General features: G+C 46.4%; 1 protein-coding gene across 4 annotated transcripts; it reads left to right on the forward strand.

Moving 5' to 3' along the window:
- Positions 1-512: 512 nt before the first annotated feature.
- RHPN1 (rhophilin Rho GTPase binding protein 1) lies at positions 513-27,087 on the forward strand. 4 transcript variants are annotated; one of them, XR_016465389.1, is made up of 16 exons: positions 513-733; positions 8,460-8,578; positions 11,759-11,887; positions 13,894-13,969; positions 14,329-14,406; positions 15,550-15,674; positions 16,071-16,237; positions 16,791-16,978; positions 17,103-17,259; positions 18,698-18,817; positions 20,775-20,969; positions 21,105-21,181; positions 22,399-22,545; positions 23,479-23,637; positions 23,949-24,316; positions 27,071-27,087. XR_016465389.1 is itself a non-coding variant. In XM_031591296.2 (15 exons), the coding sequence occupies exons 1-15, from the start codon at positions 632-634 to the stop codon at positions 24,141-24,143; spliced, it is 2,034 nt and encodes a 677-aa protein (XP_031447156.1). In that variant the 5' UTR covers positions 513-631; the 3' UTR covers positions 24,144-24,396. The 4 variants fall into 4 exon arrangements, 2 of the variants coding, with proteins under 2 accessions (XP_031447156.1, XP_031447157.1); XR_004166655.2 differs by lacking the exon at positions 27,071-27,087 and adding an exon at positions 24,422-26,290; XM_031591296.2 differs by lacking the exon at positions 27,071-27,087 and having other exon boundaries at positions 23,949-24,396.
- The last annotated feature ends 632 nt before the right edge of the window (positions 27,088-27,719 follow it).

Below are 27,719 nucleotides of genomic sequence, written 5' to 3' on the forward strand. Positions count from 1 at the left end.
AGGGCAGAACTTGCTCGTGAAAATTATTTTAAAAATAAATAAATAAATAAATTCATTTTTAAGTTCTTTTGCCATAAAACGTTAAAAAAAAAACAAACTGATTTTCTTTCTTTTTAAAATCATTTTTAATTTTTGCTGTAAAAATAATAGATTTTAGCCATTTAAAAAACAATTTTAGTTGTTGTTGTCTATTTCAATGGTTGTCTATGTCAAAGCCCTGGATGATGCAGCTGTTCCCCCATCCAGATGTGCCCAGGGGCTCCCAGATGCGCACGGGGGGGGGGGCGGGGCGAAGCACTCCGCGAGGCCCCGCCCCCTTCGCGTGACGTCACAGCGTTCTAATTCCCACCGTTGCTACGGGCGACGGGCTCCCCTTCCCCCCTCCCCTCCGTTCACCTCTCCGCCGTCCATTGGACGGCGGCGCTGCCCATCCGCACCGTTCTCTTTTCCTATTGGCTATTTCCTCCGTTCGCCCCGCCCCGCTGCCTTGCTTATGCTCCGCGCCGCCCGGCGTTGCCCTCAGTACTGAGAAAAGGGGAGGGGGGGGTGAGGGGTACAACGGGAAAAGGGCCCCTGGGGGGAAGCTCCCAGTGGGAGATTCGTGGCTGCACCCCCCTCCCCCCCCTCGGAAATGATGCCTCCTGCAGAGGACGAGCAGAGCACGGTTGAAGGAGGAGAAGGGGTTGGGGGCTTCGCCCTTTTGCGAGCCCTGAAAAGCAGCAGTGCCCGAAAGGTGAGACGTGGGGTGGGATGGGGTTTAACACCTCTTTCCTAATCCTCCTTTTATAATAGCGTTACGTAGGGTTAAGTTTTGGAGGGGAGAGGGGTGGCGGCGGCTCAGTCTGAACTTTCAGTGTTGTCTTAAGGTGGTGTTTAGGGTGGGGAGGGGGAATATGGGGTTCCCCCCTACTGTCTCTGGGTGTCCTTTAGGGCTGAGGTGGGATATGGAGTCACCCTCAATCCAATATCATCACCTGAATACCTGCCACGCTCCTCCTAAACTCAGTTCTTCCCTGTTTCATCTCTTTTTTTCCCTATTCTCTAGAAGCCCACTCTGCTTCTGGAGGTGCTGTCAGCCCTGCCCCTTTATCCCAGTGTGATCCGTCCCCTTATTCCAGCAATTACTCAGCTGGTGCCGCTTGATTAATTAGTAACAGTAGGATGAGTTCTGTCCTTGGGTGCCACCAACCCGACGTTGAGTGCCAAGGGAAGCTTGCACCCTCCTGCCATTGCTCCTTAAAGAGCATAACAGCCATAATAGCAACCCCAGTATGAGTATTAATGGGATTTTTCATGCACCTATTCTGTCAGCAGCTAGAAAAACCTTCACTCTTATCCCATCCCTTTTGCAAAAATAGTTTTCCAGAAAACTTTTTTTTCTTTTTTTTGCAGGGTGTTGCTGCCTTTCTGCAGCCCTTTAGCCAAAAAATAAGTAAGAAAAAAAAAAGGAGTATGGATTGAAATTGCAATCTGTGGATTAATCTGAGACCCTGAATCACTCAATCCACTGCAGCTCTGAAGGCTGCAACCTTAAACCAGGCTGAGTTCACTCAGGGCTGTTTCTTGATAGCAGGTGCCAATTTGCAAAGGGAGATTAGTTGGGCCCTTTTTTTTCACATTTACCTGTTGTGAGTTTTCCTTCTTTCAGTTTATTCTGTTTTAAACTGTTGGGAGAGGATAACGCAGCTAAAGACTGCCAAGCTTTAAAGGGGTAAAACCTATCAGAGGATATGCAGCATCTCTCCTAACGTGATTTTCCCTTTCAAAGAAACAATCTAATGGCATTTCCTATCAGTACTATCAATTTTGAAGTGCACTCTCAATACAACCAGCATTTTTTTTTTCTTCACTCAGACTGTGGGTGTAGCCTCGTGTGTTCATCCTCTCATAGGGGAATCACAAATGCTATGGTGTTGCTCTTTTTTTTTTTCTTTTTTTTTCTTTTTTTTTTTTTTCCCTGGGTTAGTGTTGTGGGGCCATGGATTTGATGCATCTGTTTCCTGCTGGCTCCATGCCTTGGCTCCCATGACACACAGCACTGTAGCAACTGCATCTTTCCAAAAATGCAAGGCTCTGAGTTAAGATTAAAAAGCCCAATGCCCCATTTCCCTCCCCTTTGCCTTTCTTTTATTTATTTATTTTTTTCCCCCCTTTGGGAAGTTTAAAACCTTAATCCTCAGCCCATTTGTTAAAGGGCTGTGTGATGTAACCATATTCTCAATAAAGGTTTTAGAGGGTTTTAGCTGGTAATGTCTCCCACAGGAAAAACAGCTTTCAGCCAGAGTGCTCTGTGAGATTAGTTCTGTGATAAGGACTTTTCTATATAAATAGACATGAAAAGAGCAGTAGCTTTCACCATGACCGACCTGTTGCCTTGCTGTAGCAGCTCACGCTCCAATCTGAAATGGGGAAATTGAGAAAATATTGATGATTTTCTAAAAAGGAGACTTTTAAAGCCTTCTTCAGCGCCTGGAACAGCTCTCTGGGTTTTGTTTTCCCCTGTCCCATGGCTAAACCAGGGTCACTTGGCTACTTATCCTGTGCTGACCTAATCTACGACTCATGGGTTGCAGTGGGGAATAATAATGCTGGGTGACAGCTCTGGCTGCACTGAAATAGCAGGGCTTTTACACGAGTTATTCTGGCAATGAAGTAGGTGTGGAGAGCCTGTCCTATTGCTAGGGCAAGCTTTGTGGCTGCTGGACCACCTGAGCATGTAAAAAAAAAAAAAAAAAAAAATCCCTTTTGGGGACAATCCTTTGTGTGTGACTGTTAGGAGACAATATTACATCACAGAGTGGATGGAAGGAAGTACCTATCTTATTTATGAGTCGGTGGTCATGAATTGCTGGAGAAGATTTGGAGTGTGGTGAGACTGCATCCATGCCTAGTGTAGTAGTGTAGAAGGTTGGGGTTGTCTTTGGTCTCTATGAACTTGGAGACTATTTGGTCTCTATGAACTTTGCGTGGGGTCACCCACCTCTGCTTGCATTACTTCTGGGAGCACTTCCTGGGTGAAAGTAGTTGGGTTTTCCTTGTACTTTAGTGCTCTTTTGCATGTTGTTTTGCATGAAAACTGCAAACTTGCAGTGCTGGGCAGGTCAGTGGTTTGCTTGATGGTGTTGGGTGCTGTAGGAGCTCAATACCTGGGAATGCCAGAGAGCTGTGGAGGACAGAGACCTTTAGGATTAGCAATAAACAGAGGCCAGCATCAGCATGGCTTTGGCACTGTCCATAAGTCTTCCTCCCATCAACAGAACTTGCATTTTAGACCAGAGGATAGCTTGCTCATGAAGGCTATCTGGAGTGTGCCTCTCTTGGCTATCAAGTGTCAGTCTCATTTGACATCCTTGCTTGTCTTTTCACCCTGAAAAATGTGTTTATTCACACTCTACAGTTTTTGATACATGTAGGAGTAGCACCTGGGTTGGCTCTTATGGGAACAGATTGGGTAGAAGGCAATGAGATAAGGGTGGGTTATGGAACCAGACTCCGTTTGAGCTTCTGATGTTTTGTATGTATACTTGGAGCAGCCAACCTTGAGCTCTGGTGTAAGGAGCAGAACTACAGGGGCTTGAAATCACCATGGAATGTCCTCTCTTAAAATAAAGCAAGCTATGTATTCCCTGGGAAACAAAGGTTAGGTTCTGTAAGGAACATGTACAGCAATGTGGGGTAATGAAGATGCTGAAGGCAGCTGAAATAGCAGGAATATAGTGAGCTGCACATCATAAATAACTGTTAAATACAACTGGGCTATGCTTTGTGTATTCTGGTATCCAGCATCTCCTGGATTAATTTAAAGCTGGAAGCTGTGATGGGGCTAATCCTGTTGTTAATCCAAGGTCCTGGGCTATATACCTGTCAACTGCATTGCTCTCCACTGAAAGACTCGATGTTGTGTAACACTGGCAGTGGGAATGTGCTCCAGCCCATGTGCAATGCATGATTTGGGCTACAAATCTGGGGGCAGATAATTCAATTTGCCTGAAACCAAATGACTTCCCCCACTGGAGGGGATGAAAAAAAAAAAAAAAAAGTGAGTCTATGGCTTCTCTGAAGGCAGCAGCTCACCCTCTATGTATTGTACTCCTGGCACCAGATGTTTCTGTATGTTTACATACCCAAATGCTAGATAAGGACTGGCTCATGCCTTGTTCCCCTGCTACTTTCTCCTTGAACCTCTGTGGGCAGGTGTGGTTGGGTTGCTGGGTGTACAACCCAGGTCAGCACCAACCAATTCACCACTGCAATACTATGAATGTCTATGGTTTAGGCATGAATTAAACATTTTCAGCTTTTCTTTGTTATTCTGTGGGCTGTGGAGTACCTCCCATAATCCAGCCAATCTCTCCAGGTAACCAGGAGCAGTTGCTGCAATACCTCTTGGGGCTATAACTCAACTTACAGCTGTAGACTCCATTTTCACTTCTCATTTTGATAGATTCATGCCTGACTTGTTACCATACTCCTGAACTGTGAAGTCCCTTCAGATGTGAATGTACCTTCTCCTTCAACAACAGGATCTGCAGATGCTAGAATCCCTCAAGTAGCATAAAATCATAGACTATCACAAGTAAGGATCATTGAGTCCAAATCCTGGCTCCACAGGACCATAGAGGAATACAGTCATACAATATTCCAAGTTGAAAGAGATGCCTGGATCTAGATTTCCATTTTTCTTGCTTATAACTGTACCAGCACATCCCAGGATTGCTTTCCTTTCTGACAGGTGTCATGCTGTTCTTTGATGACTTCAGGTACTTAAGTTTTGCTTTCCACCAGTCACTTCCAAGCTCCCATTCTTCTAGCAGAAATGGAAGAGCAGAAATTAGTCCTTTTGTACGTGTCTTTGTTCTTTGGACTTCCTGGTCTCCACCTCTTTCCACAAGTGATTAGTGTTGTCTGTTATTATTGCCTGGAAGAAAGCTGGAAGGCAGTGGCCTTGTTTTTGCACCCAGGTCATAAATAAAACCCTGGGTGTGCCTTGTCATCCAGGACCCATCCAGACTTCATGTCCTGGTGTTTATTGGACACACAAAGAGCAACATGCACTTGATGATCATCTCTAAGCAAACATTCCCTAAGGACTTGCTTAGACAAGGCAGCCTAACCATGTAATTGCCTTACTTAACACTCCATATGGGTGCTCTTAAATGGGGAGAAGTCACTGTTATATCACTGTCTATATCAACACAAAGATAGGATTTGAGTTGACACAAACTTCAGTGTCCCTCCAGGGGGATGTCTTTTGGCTTGGCCTCATCTTTATGTTCAGCACTGTCTGTCATCTTTGAATGTTGAGGCTTGAAGGTAATGTTATTTGGCAGATGTCTTTTGAGCATAAAATGACCTTGCTACAATAATGCTGTCTCTAATCCTGCTTTGTCAGATGCTATGAACTTCAGAGCTGGACACAACTTTGTAATTTAACGGCCCTCACCTCATTTATTTTCATGGCTTTCCTGACATGTGCTGCATGCTGTAGGCGTATAAGGTGTTCCATTCCTGGCTACTACACAGTTCAGAGCCTTCTGTTGGAAGAACTACATGCTTGCTTTCACAAAGGAAACCTGAGAAGTCTCCTATTCAATCTGGCCACTTCCTAGGTACCCAGCTGTACCCTTGTACCAATGTCCTTGGGTGCACTCAAGAGACTGAAATATCACATCTTTCTTCTGACCTTGAAAGGGTTGATCTCAAGAGCTTGTACAAAGAAGAATTAAGTGAGGAAAATCCCTTTTTATAACCTAACAGCGGGGTTTGGGTTTCTCTCTGTGTGCTCTCTTACATAAGGCATGCTTAAAATCCACCACAGCTTACTTTACAAACTCTGTGCTGTAGCTTTTAGCTCTTGGTTGCAATCTGAAGAGCATGGCTAAAATACTGGGTTCCTTAGAAAGCAGGCTGTCAGAGGATGGGCATGCTCTGCTCCTGAGTTTCTCTTTCCATGACTTTGGTCCATGCTGGCTAGTGACAGTTCATCAAGATCAATGGCAGAGTCATTGGAGGCTGAAAACAAGACATGGGGAGACCCCATCAAGTCTCTAAAAGCAAGAAGTCTCAAGATCCTGCTTTGTCATCCTTACTAGGCTTTTGTGTTGCATCAGATGCTCCAATATCTGACTTCCCAGCAGGTTTTTGCTGTTGGTGTAGAAGCTTGTATGGGAATTGATAACTATCTTGCTAAATCCTATTGAGGAGACATGCAGTGTTCAGGCAGAAAAAGCCTTGCAGCTGCATAGCTTAGTGTCTCTTTTGGGGGTGAAGCCTAGGCAAATCCAAATGCCAAGACATCTTGGGTGTTGTCAGAGCTTGCAAGAGTTCCTGAAAGATACCTCCTCTGTTCCTGTCTGCAAAGCCAAGGTGATGGATGATTATCAGTTCTGCTGTGTTTGCATGCGTGGAGAAGGTCTCGTTCATCAGCTTTGATGTGGTAATGTCTTGAATTTTGTGCCTTGGTTACCTCTTCCATCCTTTCTCAGCTGCAGTTTTCTGGCTTCCTGTTCATGTCATCCAGCTAGTCTTTGTTCTTCTCTCCCCCAGAATGTCTTAAAAACTAACCAAACTTTTCCAGGAGGTGGAAGCATCTAAAAGGTGATCAATGCTCTTCTTGTGCAGGAAGAGGATGCTTAGCTCTGTTGCTTTGTCACAGCGGTGTGTTAACTACAGCATTTCTGGATGCTGCTTGTGTGGGGAGCTGCTACTGCATCTGTTCATGTTTTGAATGGGGTTTTATGGCCTTTCTTTTCTTTTTTTGGGGGGGTGAGAGATTCCTCATCTTTTTCCTTCCTCCAGTTTCTGGATTTTTGCTTCCTAGGAAGCAATGATACGTGCAGGATGGTTGGGTTTGCCCGTGGTGAATCCAGAGGTCGCATTTTCAGAGCACCCTTTTGTGTCTTTGTTCTTGAGTGTCTTGACTTGGGATTTGCCCAGCTGTTGTGGGGGTGTTTTCCTTAACATCCTACATAATTGCCGTTGCAGAATAATCACAGCTCCGTGCTTTCAGCTTGGTCCTTTAATAATTTTAATGAATTTGTGGATTACTGTAAAGCACTAATCCTGCAGACTTAGAGTCCAGATGGAGTGACTCTGATTCTTCAGTGTCCCGTGTACCAATTAGGAGCTGAAATCATATTACTTAATGAAAAAGTCAGTGTTAATCCCAGAACTTTTTCATACTGAGCACTTGTTATTGGACGTCACATATGGAGACATGAATTCCCAGAAAGCTGAAATCCATTAAAATACAAGCTTTTTCATTCCCTACTTCTGATTCAAAACTGGTTTGACACTTTTTCCTTTCTTTTCCTCCCTTTTTTGGCACCCCAGAAAAATAACTTGAACAAAGAACTTGGAAAGACATCCTCCCATAGTAACACTGGGAGCTAGAGGGGTCCCTAGGGATGTGACCAAGCACTGTCCATGCTTTTTGGATTAAAGACTGCTGCAGCCCACCCTGAAGGATGGGCTGAGATCTGAGGAGGCCCACCAAGAGGGGAAAAAATGATCAGAAAAAGTGTTTTGGGTAGGGTGAAAGCAGGCACTGTTGGAGCTCAGTCGACCCTCTTGAGTGACAAAATCCCCCCCTCTTAAATTTCCCAGAGAAATTTACCCAGGTATCTTTCTTGCACAACAAAAATCATCTCTGCTTGGACAGAGCTTTTGTGGTTGTGGATTCAGAGATGCTCTTTGTGGCCTCCCTTCTGCCTGGAGCATCGTGTAGTAACCTCTGTCCCTGTGGGATGCAGGGATGTTGCCATCTGCTGCTTCCTGAAGCCAGCAATTAAATGTGTTCCCCATCTGCAGGAAGTCTGAGCAGAAGCTCATGTAGGAGACAGGGATGGAATGAATTTATTGCTTTGTGCAACTTGCATCTCCATCCCGTGAACTTTTGACTTGCTTCCTCTTGATCCCCTGTAGTCAACAGGAGATGGTAGCACTTACAGATGTAGCCCTTGAGCTCAGGAACAGATGTGATGCTATGTGAGCTTGTCTGCACCCCCCAGGACAGCTCTTTTCACTTATATTGTGTCCAGATGGCAAGTCCTTAGTAAGGAGATGCTTAATTCCTGTATCCCTTCACTGCAGTACTTAAGAAGCCTTTTCTGAATAGCTTAGAAAACAAATTTAACGTACGCAACAGGTGTTAGCTAATAACATTTTTCAAGTGGCTCTGCTGTCTCCTGCAATGCTAGTCCATTCCCAGGCTTAGCAGCACGCACCAAATCTGAACTTTCCCTGCTGCAGATCAAGCAAATATTTTGCAAGCCTGCAGCCGCCGGCATCACTGATGTGATTTTTATCCTCTAATAATGGCTGTTGGAGAGCATCAGCCCTGAGCAAGTCTCTGTGTATGTAGCAGTAATGGGGTGATGCAAGACCATGCATGAGAGCAGCAGGGGATGGAGCAGCCAGCTGCCACGATGCCATGGTGAGATCCTCACTCTTTCTCTCAGCAGGGCTGTGATCCATTTGCCCAGACCCAACGCAGCAAGCTGCAGCACCGGCGGGCACGGATCAACCAGCAGATCAACAAGGAGATGAGGATGCGTGCTGGGGCTGAAAACCTTTTCAGGTGAGTCCTGGCCCCTGAAGCATCCATCTAGTCCAGGGATTTGGCAGGGGGGTGGAAATGAAATTTCATTATATAGAGAAGGGGGTATAAAACTGTCCAGGAAGCACCTGCAGGCTGCTTGCAGAAAAGGAATGGTTTTGGATTATCAGCTGCTTTTTCTTCATGTTTTTCAACCTTTTCCCATCCCCTAAGAGGCAGTTTCATCTCCTGCTTGCACAAGGCTTTTCGTTTAAACCACTATGAGCTTGTCTGCAAGTGTATATCAGTCACTAAACAGCTGCTTTTTGCCCTAGTAATGCTTGCTTAGGGCTCCCATGGCTGTACCTTGCTTGAGCTTTGCAGCTCTCATCCTGGAAATGCCTGCCCCATGTTCAGTGCAATGTTGATGCAATGTGGGTTAATGAAAAGTGATTGTTTTAATGTCCTGCAAGCCTGTTAGAAAGCAGGCTGGGAATGGATGCAATTATGGGAACAAATGTTGAACTGGGATTGAGCTCTGAGTGCAGACATCTTGCATGATACCCCCAGTAAGTGGGTCAAATCCAGCTTTATTTAAAAGAGGAGAAAAAAAGCTGTCCCAGTAATTCCACCCAAGGAAAATCTGTTGGAAAAGCATTCCTTTGCATACAGACACAGCCCAGCAGCTCTCCATCCTGCTGCGAGGATGCCTTTATGGGATGGTGCAAAAACTGCTGCCTCTGCATGGCATTCAGGTCACACCTGGTTCAGCACATTATTGCCATTCCTGAAGAGGGGTCGTGATGAAGTCATGATGCAATAGCGTGATGTTTTTAGAAAAATAAAACATCTACTGTCTTCTTAACCTGTAGATGACCTTCTTTATAGCTTTAGTGTATGTATCAGGTTCCTGTAATAAATCTGAGCAGGTGTGTAGGCTTGTTAAGATGTCTTCTTTTATGAAGACTGCTTTTTTCATGGTTATCTTGTGATTCTTAGTGTTGTTCCTCCCACCCTTTCCAATAAAATAAACATTTTTTTTCCTGTTGGAGCGGGGTGATTTGATGTCAGTGATATGTGCAGCTGAAAGAAAGGAGCTATCAATGTTCTACCACAGCAAGAAATGGAGTTTGGCAGGTGGCTGAGAACAGCAGGGATCCCCTGAAAGATGGGATCCTGGGGACAGTGAGGTATGAGGCCCTGAAAGACCATAACTGATCTAATTAAAAAAAGTCTGTGACATCTCTATGTGCCACTCCACGTGCCTCACCTTCTGTTATTAAGAAAAAAAGAAATTCCCTGGAATTGCGCAGCCTCAGCAGAAAATGTGCCCAGCTGTGGTTTTGGTGTGAAGTGCCTGCATCAGAGCTGTTCTGCCTCCTCCCTCACCAGGGAGTGAGCAAAAATATGATGCAAAAGCCATATTAATTACTTGTCCAGGGAAGGGAGGGATTGTTTTCCTGCAGGGCAGAGGCAAAATGCACTGTTGGGGCCCTTTTTTTTGCCTGGATCAGCGGTTTGGATGTGCTTTGGTAGCAGTGATGTTTCCTTCCTCCCACTTTCCCTCCAATCTAGTTTGCAGCTGATGCGTGATTTGGAGGTGGGAGGGGGCTTTCGGAGTTTGTAAACATGGAGGGGGAGAAAATGAAGATTGTGCCTTACATTAAAGCCTGAGAGGGGAAGATCATAATAGGTTTTGAGCAGCAACCTCTTTAGACTCAACTTGGACTGACCTAACAAACCTATGCAAAATGCAAAGAAGAAACAGAGAAACAGTGCTATGCTCAGCCTGGAGTGAAGTTTGCAGTTCCTCTCTGTTCTTAGTTGGAAAAAAAAAAAAAGAGCACCATAAATCTCAATGCAGTTTTAAGCTGTTCAGTTCAGCATATCAGTCCCCTTTCCTGGAGAAGTTGCCATGAATGGCACATTGGCAAAAATGCATGTGGTGTTTGCTCAGCATTATGGGGTTCTTGTGTTTTTTTCTTTTTTTTTTTTTTTTGCTGGATAAATAAATTAGCAGTAAAAACTCTTTCCTTGTTCAAATACTGGGATGCAGGGGAGATAAAGGTGTTGCCAATAAACCTATTTTTCTTTAAATAACTCGGAAATTTTTGTTCAATGTTAGCTAAGCAAACAGCTGATCATTCCACTTTGTGTGCTGTTCTAGAGATCAATGTGTAAGCCTGAAAATACCAAAGCCTTTATCAGCATAGATTTCCTCCTTCTGCTACTGGTAAACAACTGTTTGCTCCCAAAATCACCTCTCTGAGAGGTGCTGTGCTGCAAAAAGCACTTGTAGGGTGCAAAATGGAGAGCCCCAGGGTTAAAACTGTTTGTTCTAAACCTGGTAGCAAACAAAACTGTCCTGGAGGTACAGAGGAGGAGACTAAGGAGCCATCGTCTTGAAAGAAAAGCAGCATAGCTCCTTAAATCAGAGCAAGGGCCCTGAAGGATGATGTCAATAATAAACAAAAGCAATGTGCTCTGCAAAAATTGGGGGTAAGTGCAAGCAGAGCTCATGCACGTGGCATTTTTACTGCATCCCAGTGGGGCTTGGTGTGATTTAGGGCGAGCAGCCAGAGTCTCTTTCAGCCAACAATTGCTCACCATTGGCTTTGTCTGGCCACTGGGTTATCTCTCCCTGCTTTAGTTTGGAGCAGATAAGGAGGGTATAATCAGCCTGGGAGTTTGCTTTGCTGAGAGCAGGCAGCTTGCTGCAGCTGAAATCAATCCTCTGTGTTTACATCTCTTGACATGCATGAGGGGGAAGGGTGGGGAGGGTGCTGCTAATGGCAAACCTGGCTCTTGCAGAATGGTTATTTGCACACACAAAGAAGTTTTTCTGCTGTAAGTGGAGGTCTAAGCATGAAGCACGGCTTTTGTTTGGGGTGGGCAAACACCTGAGTGCTTATAACCAAATCCAAGGATGTGCTGGAGGTAGGAGCATGGATGGAGCTCATGAGGGATACTGCTTGAGAGTGCAAGTCGTATGGGTTGCTCTGGGGGAGAAACAGAGTCGGCATCCCCAACAAAATGCAAAGAACTAAAATTTTTCTCTGCTTTATGAAGAATTGGATGGAAATAATTAGCCAGGAAGGTTTGGATGGATGTATGTCGCAGGGAAGATGTAATGGTATCACACCAGGTGGTGACTTAGTTGCTGTTCTTTGACTCAGCCAGGCTTTTACAGGGAGATTTGATCCGTGTAGTGCTGTTTTTCAGAGCCACCAGTAACCACAAGGTCAAGGAGACGGTTGCATTGGAGCTGAGTTACGTGAACTCCAACCTGCAGCTGCTGAAGGAGGAGCTGGAGGAGCTAAACAGCTGCATGGATGTCTACCAGAATGACAGGTAGGGGGTTTTGCTTGGGTGATGACTGGAGAATAGAAGATTGGGGCATGGGACAGATTGGCCAGAAAGAGTTTTTCAGGCAGAGAGCATCCATCTGTGCTTCATCTACAAGACTGCAAGGTGACCAATTTCAACACCTTTCTTAGCAGATCCTTTAGGAGGCGTTTCTGTGTGGGTGGTTGTGTCCTTTAGATTCTAATATCCCAAAGCAGGACGAGTAGAGCAGAAACAACCATCAATCTTCCTTTACCTGGTCTCCTCATCCTGAGCATCCTTCCAGAGCGTGATGATTTCCAGTGGGATATTTAACAGAAGTAGTTAAAACTGTACCCAGTTTCTTGTTCTAGTTGATCTTGGGGTGGTTTCTTTTCCCAACAAGGGTATTAGGTTTTTTCCCCTCTTTCTGAGGTTAGACCTTTTGCTAATTGAGAGTTTCTGTTGCTTTGAAATGCTCACTCAGTCACCTCATGCTTGATTCATTGGAGCCATTTCAAGGAGGTGAGGAAAGCAGAAATCATGAAAGCAGAAAAGGCCAAGGATGCTGCAGCAATGTGAAGCTATGGATGTTCCTCCCCTGTTCAAAACAGCTGGATGGTGTCCATACATCCGTGTGCTTTTCTCATTGTCTGGTCCTCCTTTGGGAGGATTGTTCTGCTTCTGGGAACAGAAAGAGCTGCAGACAGCATCACTGACTCCATCCTGTTTGCTGCACTTCTGCTAAATGCAGAGCAAGGACAATCTGGATGTGTGAATGATGCATTAGGGTTGCAGGGAGAAGAGGAGGCTTAAGGAGATCTTACCTGTGGCCTTTGATCCCTGCATGACCCTGGATGTTTTCTCTCTTCCCCAGCAGTGGGCTAGTGATGGAAAATTGCAGTTTGGACTCCCAGGATTGCAAGCATCCTCCCTGAGCTCTGCCCAAGTGTTTGTTTGTTTTGGTTCAAAAAGGAAACAACAGCAGCAGCAACCCCCAAACCTTGCCCAAGCCAGACAACAGCCCCTTTGTTTGCTCTGGGCATTGGATTCAAATAGAAATCTTGTTAGAGAATGAGCAATAATGGCTTTTCTGCTCTAATTATAGCTCTTGAAGCTGTTTATTCAGTATGAATAGACCAAAGTGTGGGCGCAACCCCTGCTCCCCAGTTTAACCCTCCTTGGCCTGTGATGTGCTAATCCATGTTTCTGCTAATGTGCAGTTTCTGAAGATAATGAGACATGGCTGTTGTGCAAATCTGGTCTGTTAAGGGCCTGATCCTGCCTGACCTGCCTCCCTTCTTGCATTTTGGGGAACCCAGTGCAAGTTGGGAACCCATCAAGGATTCTCACCTGATGTCTGTGTACAGGAAGCAGAGGATGGGACCAATTTGAAAGTTTTTGCTGAGCAAGAAGATGGTAATTTTATGCATGCTCAAGGCCTTTGGAGACCATCACTTCTTGGCTGCAAAAAAAAATATCAAAGTAGCAATAAAATCCCACAAAAGATGATCCTCCCTCAGTTCTGTGCAAATGCTCTGCTTTACTGTTGGAAAACAAACCACTCCCAGCTGGGTGTTACCAATGTCATCCTAATCTTCAGCATTTTACTGTATTGACCTGGCAGTGCGATAAGTGCTATTAATAGCCAACTGCTTTTAATAGAGGCAGCAAATTTCAATATCAGGTGGAGCTGCACTCCTGAGCTGGTCCTTATCAGCAAGTCCTTATCAGCGACAAAGCCCAGATTAGCACGTAGGAGCTAGTGAATCCATGACCTGTGCACACATCACTCCCATTTCTCAAGAGCTGTTAATTAAAGCAGCTTCATCATTGCAGCCTGATGTGGTTGCTGTTGTATCTGTCAGAGATAAAAGCAGAAATTTAAGTAATATGGCAGATTTGAGGTTATCAGCATGTTTTCTGTGCGTATCTCAGTGCAAAGCACATCCCTCTGCTGGGCAAAATTGAGTTCTCTTCTAGTTTTACTCTTCAAAAAAACATCTATCAAAGAGTTTGTTGTCTTCTTCCAGTGAGTCCATCAGTGTCCCCATGATTCCTTTGGGCCTGAAAGAGACGAAGGAGCTGGATTTGCTGGTGCCACTAAAGGTGAGTTTGTACTTGAGATGAAATGAAGATGGATGGAGGAGTGCAGACTTGCACTGTAGGGATGTTTCTTCACTTGCTTATGATTGGGAGCTGTGGTGAAGATGCTACATCAGTTCAGTTTTGGAACAATTATAACAAATATATTTAGGTGGAGAAAACGGGGGGGAAAAGGGAGATGGGGGTCTGAAGCAATGGGGAAAGGAATGTATTTTCTGTTGTAGTGGAGAGGAAGAGCTGAGTGGGGAGATTGCTTTCCATACTGTAAGTTTTCTTGCAAGGGGAGCTGACAAGACACCCTTTAAATCTTGAATACTTATTTCTAATGTTTATTCAGGTTTTTGTTTTCTTTCCCCATCCAGGATTTCATCAGTGAGCACTATGGAGAGGAGGGTGTCATGTTTGAAAAAGAAATCAAGGAGTTCATGGAGCTGAGGCAGGTCGGTGTCCATTGAGATGCAAAGCCTTACTTTGATTTGTCAAGAAATACCCTTTGGAGGTGCTGTATTTTGCTCTGGGTACCTCAGTGCTCACTGCAAACTGCACCCTTGTCCTCGTGTCTCAGGGTGCTGCATCCCTGGCTTCAGTTCAGAAATTACAAAAATATTACAGACCTTTTGGTAATTGTTTTCTGTCTCCGTAATGGAGTCCTTTAATGACCTGATAACCTAGAATGAACAGCAATAAAAATACCATGCCATCCGTTATTGTTGTTTTATGAATAGTTCACCCCTGGCAAGGCTAAATGACTGCTCTCTCTCCAGCTAACACGCAGCGTAGTGCTTGGAGAAGAGGAAGTGTAGAGCAATCCGGTGAAGGTGAACTTTATTCTCTCCTACAAAGCAGCTCTCATAAGTAACCTCAGTTTTGCCTTGCCATGAAGCTTTGATCTTAAGAGCGGAAAGAAAAGGCTTTCTCAGGCTTTATGAAGGTCCTGATCCTGTTCTTTGGGCTGTGGGAGTGGTGCCCTGGAAAGCCACAAGCTGGGAAAAGACTCGTGACTGAAACTAGGAGAGCTCTGGCACTCCTCCCTGTCTCGAGTCAAAAGCCCAAGGATTTATCTGTTTTGAGGGAAAAGTCTTATTTCTTCCCTAGCACTATTTCCATCAGACTTTGCATGAGTTTCTCTTTTTAAAAAAAAAAAAAAAAAGTCAAATCCCAGCTTGGTTTAGATGAGTGTTGCCACCAGCATGCCTGGCTCATCCCTTGCTCCCAGGCTGCTGCCTCTGATCTGGGTGCCCCAATTTAGTGTCTCCCCAGCCAAACCATCAGTTGCATGAGGGTTTGCCTCCTTTCAACCTTCTGAAAAACAGAGAAGCCACAGAAATAAAGCTTCTTTTTCAGCATTAATACAACCCTGCCCCTTGCCTGCATGTGTTAGGGAGGTCCAGAGGAGCTCAGCTCCGTGCCATTCCCCTCATCCCCTGCCATCCTGCCCACAAAGCCTTTTGGATGGGATTTCTCCCACCTGGGCTACAGTCCATAGGGTTGACCAGCATGTGCAGCTCCGTAAATCTCATCTTTCCCTCCCATTCTCCTCTCTTCCTCCCAACATGTCTCTTTCCTCTCTCCCATCCCTGCAGGCAATGCGTACCCCCAGCCGGAATGAGGCTGGACTGGAGCTCCTCATGGAGTATTATAACCAACTCTACTTCCTCGACAGCCGTTTCTTCCCTCCCAGCAAAAGCCTGGGTGTCTTCTTCCACTGGTTGGTGCAGCTTTTCCCATCCATGCATCATTACTAATGGGGAGTGGGGAGGGGAAGCAGGGCTGGGCTTCCTCTGCTGTGCTGGGTTTTCTTTGGGGTTCATCTTTCCTCTGAGCTCCATCAGAGTCAAGAGCTGGGTTGCATTCATGCTTTTGGCTTGAGGATGTTGCCTTTGATGGATCTATTGAAGGATATAGAGGAAATTGAGGCTCTGAGGGTGCATGGTGGTGGGAAGAGAGTCTGTACAAAATGCAGAAAGTTCTGAACATCCGTTCTTGGTCATCTTGGACTAGTTGAACCTTAAAGGTTCCTACCAACTCAAAATTCTGTGATTAGGTGGGAGCGATGGTTGATGGCCTTGATATTCTCATCCCTTCTGTCTCTTCCCTTTTCCAGGTACGACTCACTGACTGGGGTTCCATCCCACCAGCGGGCACTGGCCTTTGAGAAAGGCAGTGTCCTCTTCAACATCGGAGCCTTGCACACCCAGATAGGGGCACGGCAGGACCGTGCCTCCCTGCCAGGGCTCAACCAGGCTATTGATGCCTTTCAGAAGGCAGCTGGTATGTGGGTTTTCCTTCTCTGTCTCCTTCCTCACCTCTGGGTGGTGGTCAGAGCAAGGTTAATAATCTCTTATGGCAGGGATGATGTGAAGGAGGGGAATTCAGTTGTGCAAAGAGAGTTGGAGGAATCTCTAAGGGATTGCTGTCATCCAAAGGTGTGAGAAAAAAGCTGCAGGGACAAGAATGGGTTAAGAAGCAAGGTAGCACCTCTAGAGTTTATTTGCTGCAGTAGCGTTGTCTGTTATGGTAAGATATTTGAAATGCACAGCCCATCTGGGTGAGCATCCTGGGCTGTTCTTGGTGGCTGCTCTTCTCCTGTATCACTCTCAAAATCCCAAAATGGTTGAGGTTGGAGGGAACCTCTTGGTCCATCTGGTCCAACCTCTCTAAGCTGAGCAAGACCACCTAGAGCAGATTGCCTAGGACCATATCCAGGTAGCTTTTGAGCATCTCCAAACAGGAAACTCCACAACCTTTCTTGGAAAAACCTTCATGCTCCAAATTGTCCTCACCTGTAAACCTAGCAGCTCCCAGCATCTTCTTCCTTATACAGGTGCCTTTAACTACTTGAAGGAAAACTTCTCCAATGCTCCCAGCCTGGACATGAGCACTGCTTCCCTCAACATGCTGGTGAGGCTGATGGTCGCCCAAGTCCAGGAGTGTGTTTTTGAGAAGGTGACCTTGCTGCATGCTCAGAAGGACTTCCTCACGTGGCTGCAGCTTGCTCAGGAGGCAGCCAGGGTAAGAGCACCCCAGAAAGATCCCCAGAGTCCCTAAGAGGAATGACAACATGCTGTCACTCCCACCCAATGAACATGTTAGATTCCAACCTGTACATCACCTATTTGTGCATTGACACCCGCAGGTGGAAGATGTCTACTTGCTGGTGCACCAGACAATGACCCAGGCTCATGTGAAGGATTATGTTCCCTTCTCATGGACCACCATGGTCCATGTCAAGTCAGAGCATTTCAAAGCCTTGTCCCACTACTTTGCTGCCATTGCTCTCTGTGACTGCCCAGGTGAGTGCTGCGGCCCAGCTGAGTGCTGTCTTCATGCCTTGATGATCTTAGAGGTCTTTTCCAACCTAAATAATTCTCTGATTCTGTGTAGCAGCCTGCTGTTGGGGGGGCATTGTGAGAAAGAATTGAAAGGAATCTTGCATAGGATCCCATGCCTAGATTTTTTGGGGGATGCTCTGAGCTGCTGACCACATTGATGGATTCACTAATTTGTACACAGTGCAGATGTCCACATATTTCTGTTCATGATTTGCATGGTGTTTGCAAAGTCCTTCCAAGGTGGCCAGCCAAAAAAGATCTATACAGTTGTCACCTGCTGTCCCCCTTGGTTCTGGGTGCGTGTTCCCACCCAAGCAGCCTTCAGACCCACTTAACTATATGTTGGACCAGCAAAGGACTTAATGAAAAAAAACCAGCAATAAACTCAAACCAAGAAATCCCTGGGCTATTTGAATTTACTTGCCAGCCTTATGGATGGCTGCCTTGAGTGTGTGCGTGCGGTGTGGCTGTACCAGAGCTAGCTGACGTGGCTATGGGGAACCAGCTGGAACGTGGAAGCAGGATGTGACCTATAATCTCCATCTGTGCTGTCACCATGGTCCCATACAATTGATTTTGTGTCAGGCTGAGGGTTTGGAGGCGGGCAGCTGATGCATGCAGGAACCTGTGGTGATGAGCCACCACGTGCTAAGGACAGAGCTGGAGGGCTCCTGAAGGTCTTCTTCTAAAGTAGATTTCATGTTTTTGGCCAAAAGCAGCATTCACAGTACTGCCGTGAGGCTGGGAGTATTGCAGGGCTTGATATCACCGAGCTGCTGGGCTTGTGCAGAAACAGGATTGAGCAAGGACAGCTGCTGGGGTGGAGATGGAAGAGGGTGGGATGCCATGGGGATGAGGACAGAAATGGCAGAAGGATGTGATGGAACCAGGTTTGCATGAGGTTACAAGGGATGGGGCAAACTCTTCTGAAGCTCTTTGCCTGTCCAAATAACATGAGACAGTGGAGGGAGCACAAATCTGCAGGAGATTCCTGAGTCAGGGGGTTTGTTTTGCACCAGCACCCTGCAGAGATCTCATGTTCCCACTCTCTATATCTCCAAGTATGAACTCTGGTCAAGAATAGTGAATCCTTTGCTCCTCCAGATGGCTGGCAATAAGCTCCTTATGCTGCTGTGGGTATGGGAATAGGACAGGCCAGCCCTGGAGATGCTCAGTACTAATGCCAGGGATGCTGACAGGGCTTTGGCATCTCCTACAGTTTGGACCAGCAAGACCACGGGCTCTCTTACTTGCTTGTGCCTAGGAGAGGAGATTGCTATATAAGCCAAGGAGACAGGGAACAGCTTTGGATGAGAATAATGGTATAGAAATCAAGCCTGCTGCAGTGCTTGGAACAATGTCCTGACTTTTTTCTACATCCCTGTTTTTTTTCTGTTAGCGGCATCTGATGCTGAGCTGCCAGAGCATGAGAAGGCTTTTCTCCAGTTCCACATCACCATGCCCGAGGGACCATCACTTCGTGTTCTACTGCAGGATCCTGAGGAGAGAAGGAAGCTGGGTGAGCACATCCACAGGGGCAAACAGCCAGGTTTGGGGAGTGAAACCCTGAATCCTCTTGGGAATGGTATTCATGGAATTATAAAATGGCTTGGGTTGGAAGGGACCTCAAAGGTTGTCTACTATCAACACCCCTGAGCTTCTAGTGATGAACTTCTGCAGGACTTTCTCTATGCAAAAACACCTTTTGTTGAAAAGAACCTTTCCTGGGAAGGCAGCGAAGCATTACGGTGTTCCCTATTAAGATGTTGAGGACAACTCATGGTACTTGTATTGACACATTTCACCAAGTTTAACAGTAAAACCCCAGGCGCTTGAGACAGGTAACATCACGCAATGCAGCTCAGAGAAATCCATGGGGATCTGGTGCTTTTGCAAAGGAGCTTGGCTCAAGCTTGCAGCTTGACAGGGAGAAGCAGTGAAGGCTGGGGGTGGCTTCTTTTTTTTTTTTTTTTGCTACTGCATCAAAAGGCTTGGGAGAGCTTCCTCCCACGCAAATTTTCAGCTTCAGGGAAGAGACACAGCGTTGCTTATTCAGCTGAAGTCATGTTTTAGCAAAGAGGCAGGAGTGAGAGCAAGCTCAGTGCCCTGCTTCTGGGGTGTCATCTTCTGCTTGCCTCCTCCACAAGCTGCCTTTTGGTCTTCTTTTTCCAAGCAGTCTCCATTCATTGTTGGCTTGTGAAAAATTCATGTGCAGACATCAACTTCAGCTCTAATTTTGGTCTGTAGGAAGGGAAGAAACTTGCAGCATTATAACCATCTCCCTGGAGTGATATTTTTTCTCCTTCTGTTGTCTCATGGTCTTAGAACATTGTGTCTTATTCCACCAGTTACAATAAACTGGAGCCAAAAGCTTGCACAACTTCCATTCCTGACCTGTATCTTCCATGCTCTTATCTATTTGTTCATCAGTGTAAATGCAGGAGTTAGTGACAAGTCATTAAAACCTACTTAGTGTAGCACTTTCTTGCCCAGGAGTGAGGCTGGTTGTGGGTGCTAGCATAGAATATGATTGATGCATTCAGTAAGATTATTTTGGAGAGCCCATTCCTCTGTTTTTCATCCAGCCTCAAAATCTTTCCTTGATTGATGTCTTGCACAGAGCAAACGTAGTCCCTCTCTCTCAGAGTGAGCTCCATCATCTCCCTGGCTTATGTTGCCACCGTGTGTCCTAAAGGTGGAAATGCTGCAGGTGCACATGTATCTATGATACATCCCTCTCTCTATATATATTTCTGTGTCTTCTTTAGCTTACATTGGATATGTGTACCGTTGTCGCAGTCTCTTGCAAAGAGATTGTTTACAGGATATTCATTTATTTGCAGGTTATTGGGATTTCTTTGGCTGCTCTCTTCACAATTTGTTCTCGCAAAGTTGAAAATACTTTCACGGCCAATTGAAAAGTGGAGATTGAGAAAGGGCACCAAAAGGGATCGTCAGGGCATGGTGAAGGCTGTGCTTAGCCTAGAAAAGAGGCATCTGCAGCAGATCTCCCCAAAGCTAAAGTGCTGTCACCAGGAGGACAGGGCTCAATTGTCCTCTGTACCCACTAGGGACACGAGGCAATGGAAAGAAGTTAATACGCAGAGATTTAGGTTAAGCAATAGGAGGAACTTTGGGGGCGGTGGTGCCAGCCTCCCTCTCCGGGTGACGGCAGCATCATCAGTAATTTTTTTGGGAACATCTGCCAGCCCATCTCCGGATTCACTCGGAGGAGTGAAGTAGGTCACCCTTCAAGGTCCCTTCCCAGCCCTCCATTGGGGGCTTGAGCTGACGGCTGGGACCTACTCCATTTAAAGCCCGTTGGCAGGCTGCAAACGTGACGGGGCCGTCCCTGAGTCACGTCGGGTGACACAGCCGCGGAGGCTGCTTTAATCCGTGGGCAGCCGAGCGAGCGACAGAGCCTGGGCTCGGAACGGTGCTGAGCTCTTGGGCTGCCATCTCTCCGCTTTCCGCAGGCAAAGCTCACCTAAAGAAAGCCATCATGAAGCACGAGGAAGCCATGAGGATCCACGGCTTGTGCAAGATCCTACGGAAGATGGACATCCTCCAGGAGGTCCTCTCCTTTGCCCACAAGCGCTCGCTGAGCAAATACTCAGAAATTGACCACGAGGAGGATTTTTTTGAAACTGGAGATGCCCCGGATATTCACCGTAAGTGGTTTTCAGTGTGCTGTGGGTTTTTATGGGTTGCACTTCTGTTATGTGGGGAGCAGGATGGAGAGGCGGCAGCTGCCACTTTGGCTCCTTCCTGACTTGCTGAATGTGCTTTTCTCCCCCTTCCGTTAGCCAAAACGCACCAGAAGCCGGAGATCAAATCACCCAGCTTCTCTCAGGTGAAGGTGACAGATCTCTTCCACAGGCTGGTACGTATAGCTCTGAGATGGGGTGGCCCCATGGGAGCAGATGTCACCTGCTCCCCTGCATGCTGTTTTCCTGCTTTCCTTCTTCCTGGCACAGCTGCTCTCTGAGAAGGACGAGTCAATTCCTTGTAGAAAGGACCTGGGCAGGAGAAAGGATGGTAGAGCATGGGTCCATCCCCATAGACCTAAATGGGTTTAGCCAGATTCCAAAATCCACCCTGAATTTTATTGTGAAGCTCCTCCAATGCATGGGGAAGCAGGCATGGGTGTTTTGGGTGGGTTTTGGGCTATTTAGGGGAGCAGAGCAAGTTGAGGGTAGTGTTATCCCTAGGGGTAACGCTGCTCTATCTTAGATACATGATGTTGACCAGCTAGGGACCAGTAGGAAGATCCCATCAGGTCCTTTCTCTCTGCCATCCGTGGGCTAATGGGGTCCTGGGGAGAAGAGCTGAGCTTTGGGGCTGCCTTGGAGGCTGCAGTGACTGCACTATTCCTATCCCCCAGGCATCTGAAGCCTATGTAGCACCTTGAGGAGAGGATGAGTTGATTGGGATGTAACCAGCACTTCTGCTTTCAGGCAACCTGAGTGGAAGGCAGGCAGGTATATCCTGCTTCTGGGAGAACAGGAAAGATTTTTGGAGTGGTCTGACTCTGAAAGTGTGACCCATCCCAATGCCTTGTGCCCTGCTGTTGACCACTCCAGTCTGGCTCTGTTTCCCAGAGCAATGCTGAGGTGAAGACATCTTCTGTCTCATCCCTCCCTTTAGTTCCAGAAGCAGGGAGTTAAGGAGCCAGCTCTGCATCGAAGCTTTCTGTTTCATTTCTTCAAGGATTTCAGTGTCTGAAATGATGCCAACTCCCCGATCTTGATGAGACTTTCTCCTGCCTTGCAGGGACGATGTCATAGAACCGTGACCTAGGCTGCTTCTAAGAGAATAGGAAAGAAGGACTGAGGTCCTTTCCAACATGCACTATTCTGGACTGCTGCTCACAAAGCCATCTTACAAGTGCCTTTAGCTCCTCTAGCTTTACTGGCTATAAATGTCCTGGGTTTTTGGACATGCAGGCATGGTAAAGCACTGGGCAGGCTCATAACTGCATTATCAAAGAAGTGCAAAGGACAGCTATCTTGTTCTGCCTCTTTTCCATCAAAGGTTGTATGTTCCCATTGAGTTGCTCTTGCACTGAAAGGTGCTTTTGTCGTTTCTGCTTTACCCAAGGGGCCCCTCTCAGTTTTCTCGGCCAAAAACAAGTGGTACCCAATGCGGAGAGTCCATCTGATGAGAGGAGAGAATGGCTTTGGGTTCACACTGCGAGGAGATTCCCCTGTCCTCATCGCTGGTGTCATCCCGGGAGGTTGTGCTGCTGTGAGTACTCCAAGCTCTGCTATCCTCATGGGGGGTGCTTGAGGTGGGGAAATCCCCCCACTGAGGGATGTGACATGGGATGGAACATGATGTTAAACACAAATGAGTGCTGTGCAGACTCACCGTGTGAGCTTTGCAGTGGATCAGGCTGTTTTCTGGCAGAACCTTTCTTGAAGCATCCTGGTGGGATGCTTGGGTGGACCCCCCCCATCCCTCATCACTGTGCTGCATCCTCTGTGCCACCCAGATCCTAGAATCTCCTTAATAACAGGCTCCTTAGCAGCAGGATTGCATCCCTTTGAGAGTGATGGAAAGCTTTTTAAAGCAGATCTAAACTGCAGTGTGTACCCTGCACTACCAATACTCGTTGCACTGATCTGGGGTGGGATTTCACTCCAGATAGACACCAAAATGTGGGTGTTCCCATGTGGATAAGTTACTAAACCTCCATTGTGTCTAGGCAAGCATGTCCTTACTCTGGGTTACTCCTGACTGTAATGTCCCCACAGCTACAGCCTGGCACATGCTTTGCTTTAAGCACTTCAAGTGCTTTGTTGATTCCTGACACATGGAAGGAGTGCATAGGACCTTGCTAAGTTTGCTCTGTTTTCCTAAGGGTTAAAGCTTGCAGGCACCAATTTTTTATTTTGTAGACCTATAACATTTAACCTAAGTTGAAGCTGGATATGCTTGGGAGTTCATTGCATGCTGGATACTGAGTGTGGCCACCACCACGTTTGTGAGCTCAAAACAGCTGTAAAAATCATTAGTATGATGGCTTTGAGTATTTCATGCTGCAGGCCATACCCTGCCCTCCCCACGCCCTGCATTTCTGCAAGATTGTGACCTGCTGGATGGGGAGGAAAGCAATCAGGCCTCATGCTGCATTATCTTTGAGCAAAAATGGGTGATTCTCCTCTTTTTCCCCTGCAGGAAGCTGGATTGAAGGAGGGTGACTACATCATCTTGGTGAATGGCAAGGATTGCAGGTGGTCCAAGCATGCTGAAGTGGTCCAGCTGCTGAAGAGCACTGGGGAGGAGGGTGTGGAGATTGGAGTGATAACCCTGCAGGGCTCAGAGGGGCCAAAAGCTGTAAGTCACATTCTGAGCCTCAGATGGGAAGCTGAAGTTTTGGGGGGTGAGGTGGGCTATTATCTGCTTAAGGCTTAGCTCTGTCTCCAGTGTGCAGCACGTTAGTTTGCAACCAGCTTGGCAAATACAAAGCAGGTAGCAGCTTGCAAAGGTGGAAATCTCCATTTTGCTCTTAACCTCAAGAAAAGCAAGCTGCTCTGCAGCACACAGAGGTTTCCCAGTGCCCTGGGGCAGGGCTGAGACCCAAGCATTGTGTTTACAGCCCCAGTTCAGTGCTGCCTTGCCTTTACTCATCTCTGCTCCCCAAATAGGTGGAGAAGAAAGCAGCAGCAATGTCCTCTAGCAGTGGTCTGCTGAAAAGCAACAAGGAGAACAGCCGGAAGAGCCTGATGAATAGCAAAAGCGCCAGCACACTGCTTGTCTGGAACAAGAAGAGCAAGCGGAGCAAGAACAGCACTTACAGCATCCCCTTCACTGCCGTGGGAGACAACGAGGCCATGTACTGAGGCTAGGTTGTGTCCTGTGAGCTCTGGGGCTGGTTGCCTATTAATCCTCAGGAGCTCTGATTGCCTCTATGGGCTGTGCTGGTGTCGTGGCCGCATTGGAGCATCCCTGGTCCAGAGGATGCTGGGACCCTCCTCCTTGGGGATGCACTGCTGATCAAATCCTCTCCAAAGAGGTGAGGAATGCACAGCCACTGTTGCTGCTGATCGCCAGACTCCTCCTTCTCCTGTGTTAAACTCTATGGGGAAACACTGATTTATTGTTTTTTTTTGCTCTTAAGGGGACGGGGGAAACTGTGCTTCAGGATAAAGCAGAGACTGGTTTGTGTCTTCTGCTCAGCACAAGGAGCAGCCAAACCACACCCAGCCATTAAAGCAAAAGCTATAACCTTTTCTAGCGTTTCTCAGGCTTTCTCTGCAAGGTAGAAGGCAGCACTGCCGCCGTACCACTTACTACTGGTGGAGCCAAGTTGTTCAGAAGCATCCAGAAGATGGAAAGGGTTTTGTTTTGCAAGCTTCATGTTAACAGAACCCTTCAGGGCAAGTGGAGATGATGTTTGACTCCTCTATTTTTGGGAAAGGGTTTTGCTCAGGCACCAGTGATGTGCACTGTGTATGTTTTGGGGTCCAGCTCAGACCTGCCTCTTGTTAGGCAGCACTGAGCTGCATGTATGGGTCAGGCTGGACAGGGCTCTGAGCAACATGGTTGAGCTGTAGATATCCCTATTCTTTGCAGGGGAGCTGGACTAGATGACCTTTAAAAGTCCCTTCCAACTCAAACAATTTCATGATTCTATCCCTGCTGTGATACAGCTTAGGGGTGTCCCAGCAAACTAAGATGGCATTAACCATGTCTTTATCATCAGCTGGCAATGTATCAGGTCTTCCATCAGATTATCAGCAGAAGGGCAGAGTTTGGGCTACACATTCCCTTGAGTTTTGCAAATAGCATAGAGTTGGTCGCATCTAGGCCAGCTAAGATAGAAATAAGAGCATGAGTTAGTGCTGTGCTGAACTGGGGCACTTGTGCAGGTTTTTTTTTTTTTTTTTTTTAATGGGAACTCAGGCTTGCCCAGCAAACACAGCCTGGCTGTACAACCTGCTTCTTGGGAAGAAAAGGGAAAGACTTAACGTGCATTTGTTGTCTCGTTTTTTTAATCAGTAGAGGTGGATTGCCCTAAATATGTGAGTAGATTAATAGCTAAGAGCCTTGTTTCTTACTTGGTATGAGATTAAAATTCCAGGAAGATAGCTCCTCCAGATTATTAAACTACTAAATTTGTGCTAGTATTGGATCTTGCACACGTTGCTAATACCCTAACACTGTGCTGTCAGCATTCGTACCAGAGCTGGCCTGATGGATACATGCATCTTGGTAATTGTACTGGAAATGCAGGGAGACTCGGAATACGCATAGATATATTGGCAAAATTTTCTCAATCTCATTTCTGCCTCATGCATTAGTTTTCTGAAAGCTAAAGAGCTGTCTGGTCCTGAGTGCTTGGATGATCTTGGTAGGTATAAAATACCCTTCAGAGATGCAATTGTATTTTTGTACTTTTTAAGTTGTGATAAATTCGTAGTGGGAGATTCATGAAACCAAGAGCGGGTTGGCAGAGACACGTTGCTGCAATAGCATCCCCCAGGATTTGACCTCTATTTCCCCTCTGTGGCCCCGTGCCCACGTGCCAAGCTTTCAGCTCTAATTTTATTTAAGGAGAACTGGAGGGAGCGCTTCCAGCTCTGCCTTCCTTCTTGAGAATCCTCTCCGTTTTGTGCGATGCGAAACCTAGACCTCGTCAGACAGGATTATGGGTCTGGCTGCCACCACGAGGCCATCTGCTGCAGTCAGATTTTCTGCATAATCTTGCCAGCTGCTCGGCGCGGGAGTGGTGAGATATACAGGAAATGGCTGCCTTGCCCTTAACGCATCCTGAACACTTAAATGTCTTGGAGCTAGAGATGTATTTATTTAAAAGAAGCGTGGGCATCGTGGTTCCTCCCGCATCACCCAACCCTTCTGTTGGCGTTGCTGGAAGGGGTTGCATTTTGTGCAAGTTGGATGTTTTTCTTAACGCCAGTGGGGTTTTTGTTTTTGTTGTTGTTGTTTTTTTTTAATTTGTACATGGACTCTCACCTTTTATGGATTAAAAAGCAATGGTTTGAAAACACTTTGTGATGTGTTTTTTTGCCAGTTATAAGTGGTTTGGGTACACTAGTTGTGACAGATTGGCTTGGGGAATGGGTCAGTTTTATCTATATCTGGAACTGGGAGAGGTGGTTTGGCTCTAGTGTGACTTGATCCAAGGCAAAGCAATCTTAAGCATCCAGATCAATCCAACAGCCCATGCTGAGCCATCTCCAGCATGCTACAGGGGGAACTGGTGGCTCTGTCATACAAGTTATTTCATGGAAGTAAAGCAAGAGGTGGGGAATGGAGCTCAGACTGAATCCCTCGGAGGCTTTGCTCCTGAATAAAAAAGGAAACCATTCAAACAAGTCATCTTTGCTTCAAAATCTGTGTTCCTATTGCTGGAAGAGCCTTCATTGTGGATGAAGGCATCACTTCTAGCTGGAGGAGGAAATCACTGTAGAGTGGCCAGATCTGTGGCTGGAGGGGAGATGGCTTCCAGAACCCATGATCCCACCCCAGAGCTGAGTCATTTGAGGAGCATACACCTCTCTGCTCCCTGGAGGAGGTGAAAGGACCGAATAAGAACTCCTTTCCTGAGGCAGTGAGGAGTTCAAACCCCTTCAGGTAGGAATGGATCAAGGTCAATGCTTTCAACACAAAGTAGTAGGTGTTGCTCTGCTCTGTTTGGACTCAGCTACTCTTCTCATCTGCCAAGCCAGGTTTAAAATAACATTTTGCATCTTTTTGACTTCATTTTGCAATATAGACATTTAGGACTTGTTTTTCCTTTGATCAGGTTTCTCTGCCCAGCACCAACCATGAAGCCCTGCCAGATTTTAACCATGGAGGGTCTATCAGGTTTTTAAAGCCACCTACGAATGTTCTGCTGCAGTAGATCCTCTTTCCACCTACTACTGACATAGGAAACTTGTGATGCTGGAGGCAGGATCACCTCCCCCTCTGATGACAGCTTTTCAGATGTGTGCTCTATCAGCAAGAACTCCCCACTGAGCATCTGCAGAGCTGGATTCTGCCGTGCTTCTCTTCTCCATCTGAACCAGAGAAAGCATAAGCAGGAAACACAAGAGGCATTGCAAAAACAAAAAAACAAACAAACAAAAAAGATTTATAAATGTGATGTCTCTCCAGCCATCATCCCTGCAGTGAGGAGCTCCAGGTGTGTCTAGGAACTGAGGCCATGCACAGCTGTCTTTGGGATGAACATCATCATTTGGGACCAGATAGCACATCTCAACTTATGGCCAGCAAGGAGGTTTCAATGAAGGTTTTAATCCTTTGTTGATTTCTAAGACTCTTGAGACAGAAAAAACAGTGGTGTTTACAGTCTTGGAAACCCGCTCAGGTAGAGCCCAGCAAACCCATGGCATTTCAGATAAGTTTCCTCCCTTTGGGTTTGACTTTTCCTTTTCTAAAAATCTATTATA

Source organism: Phasianus colchicus, chromosome 3, assembly GCF_987193195.1.
Source record: "Phasianus colchicus chromosome 3, bPhaCol1.hap1.1, whole genome shotgun sequence".
Taxonomy (NCBI): domain Eukaryota; kingdom Metazoa; phylum Chordata; class Aves; order Galliformes; family Phasianidae; genus Phasianus; species Phasianus colchicus.

Coding starts and splice junctions, on each gene's coding strand:
- RHPN1 (XM_031591296.2), top strand. CDS start 632: ATGATGCCTCCTGCAGAGGACGAGCAGAGCACGGTTGAAGGAGGAGAA. Junction 14,407..15,549: donor AGTTCATGGAGCTGAGGCAG/GTCGGTGTCCAT, acceptor CCATCCCTGCAG/GCAATGCGTACCCCCAGCCG. Junction 18,818..20,774: donor TGAGGAGAGAAGGAAGCTGG/GTGAGCACATCC, acceptor CGCTTTCCGCAG/GCAAAGCTCACCTAAAGAAA.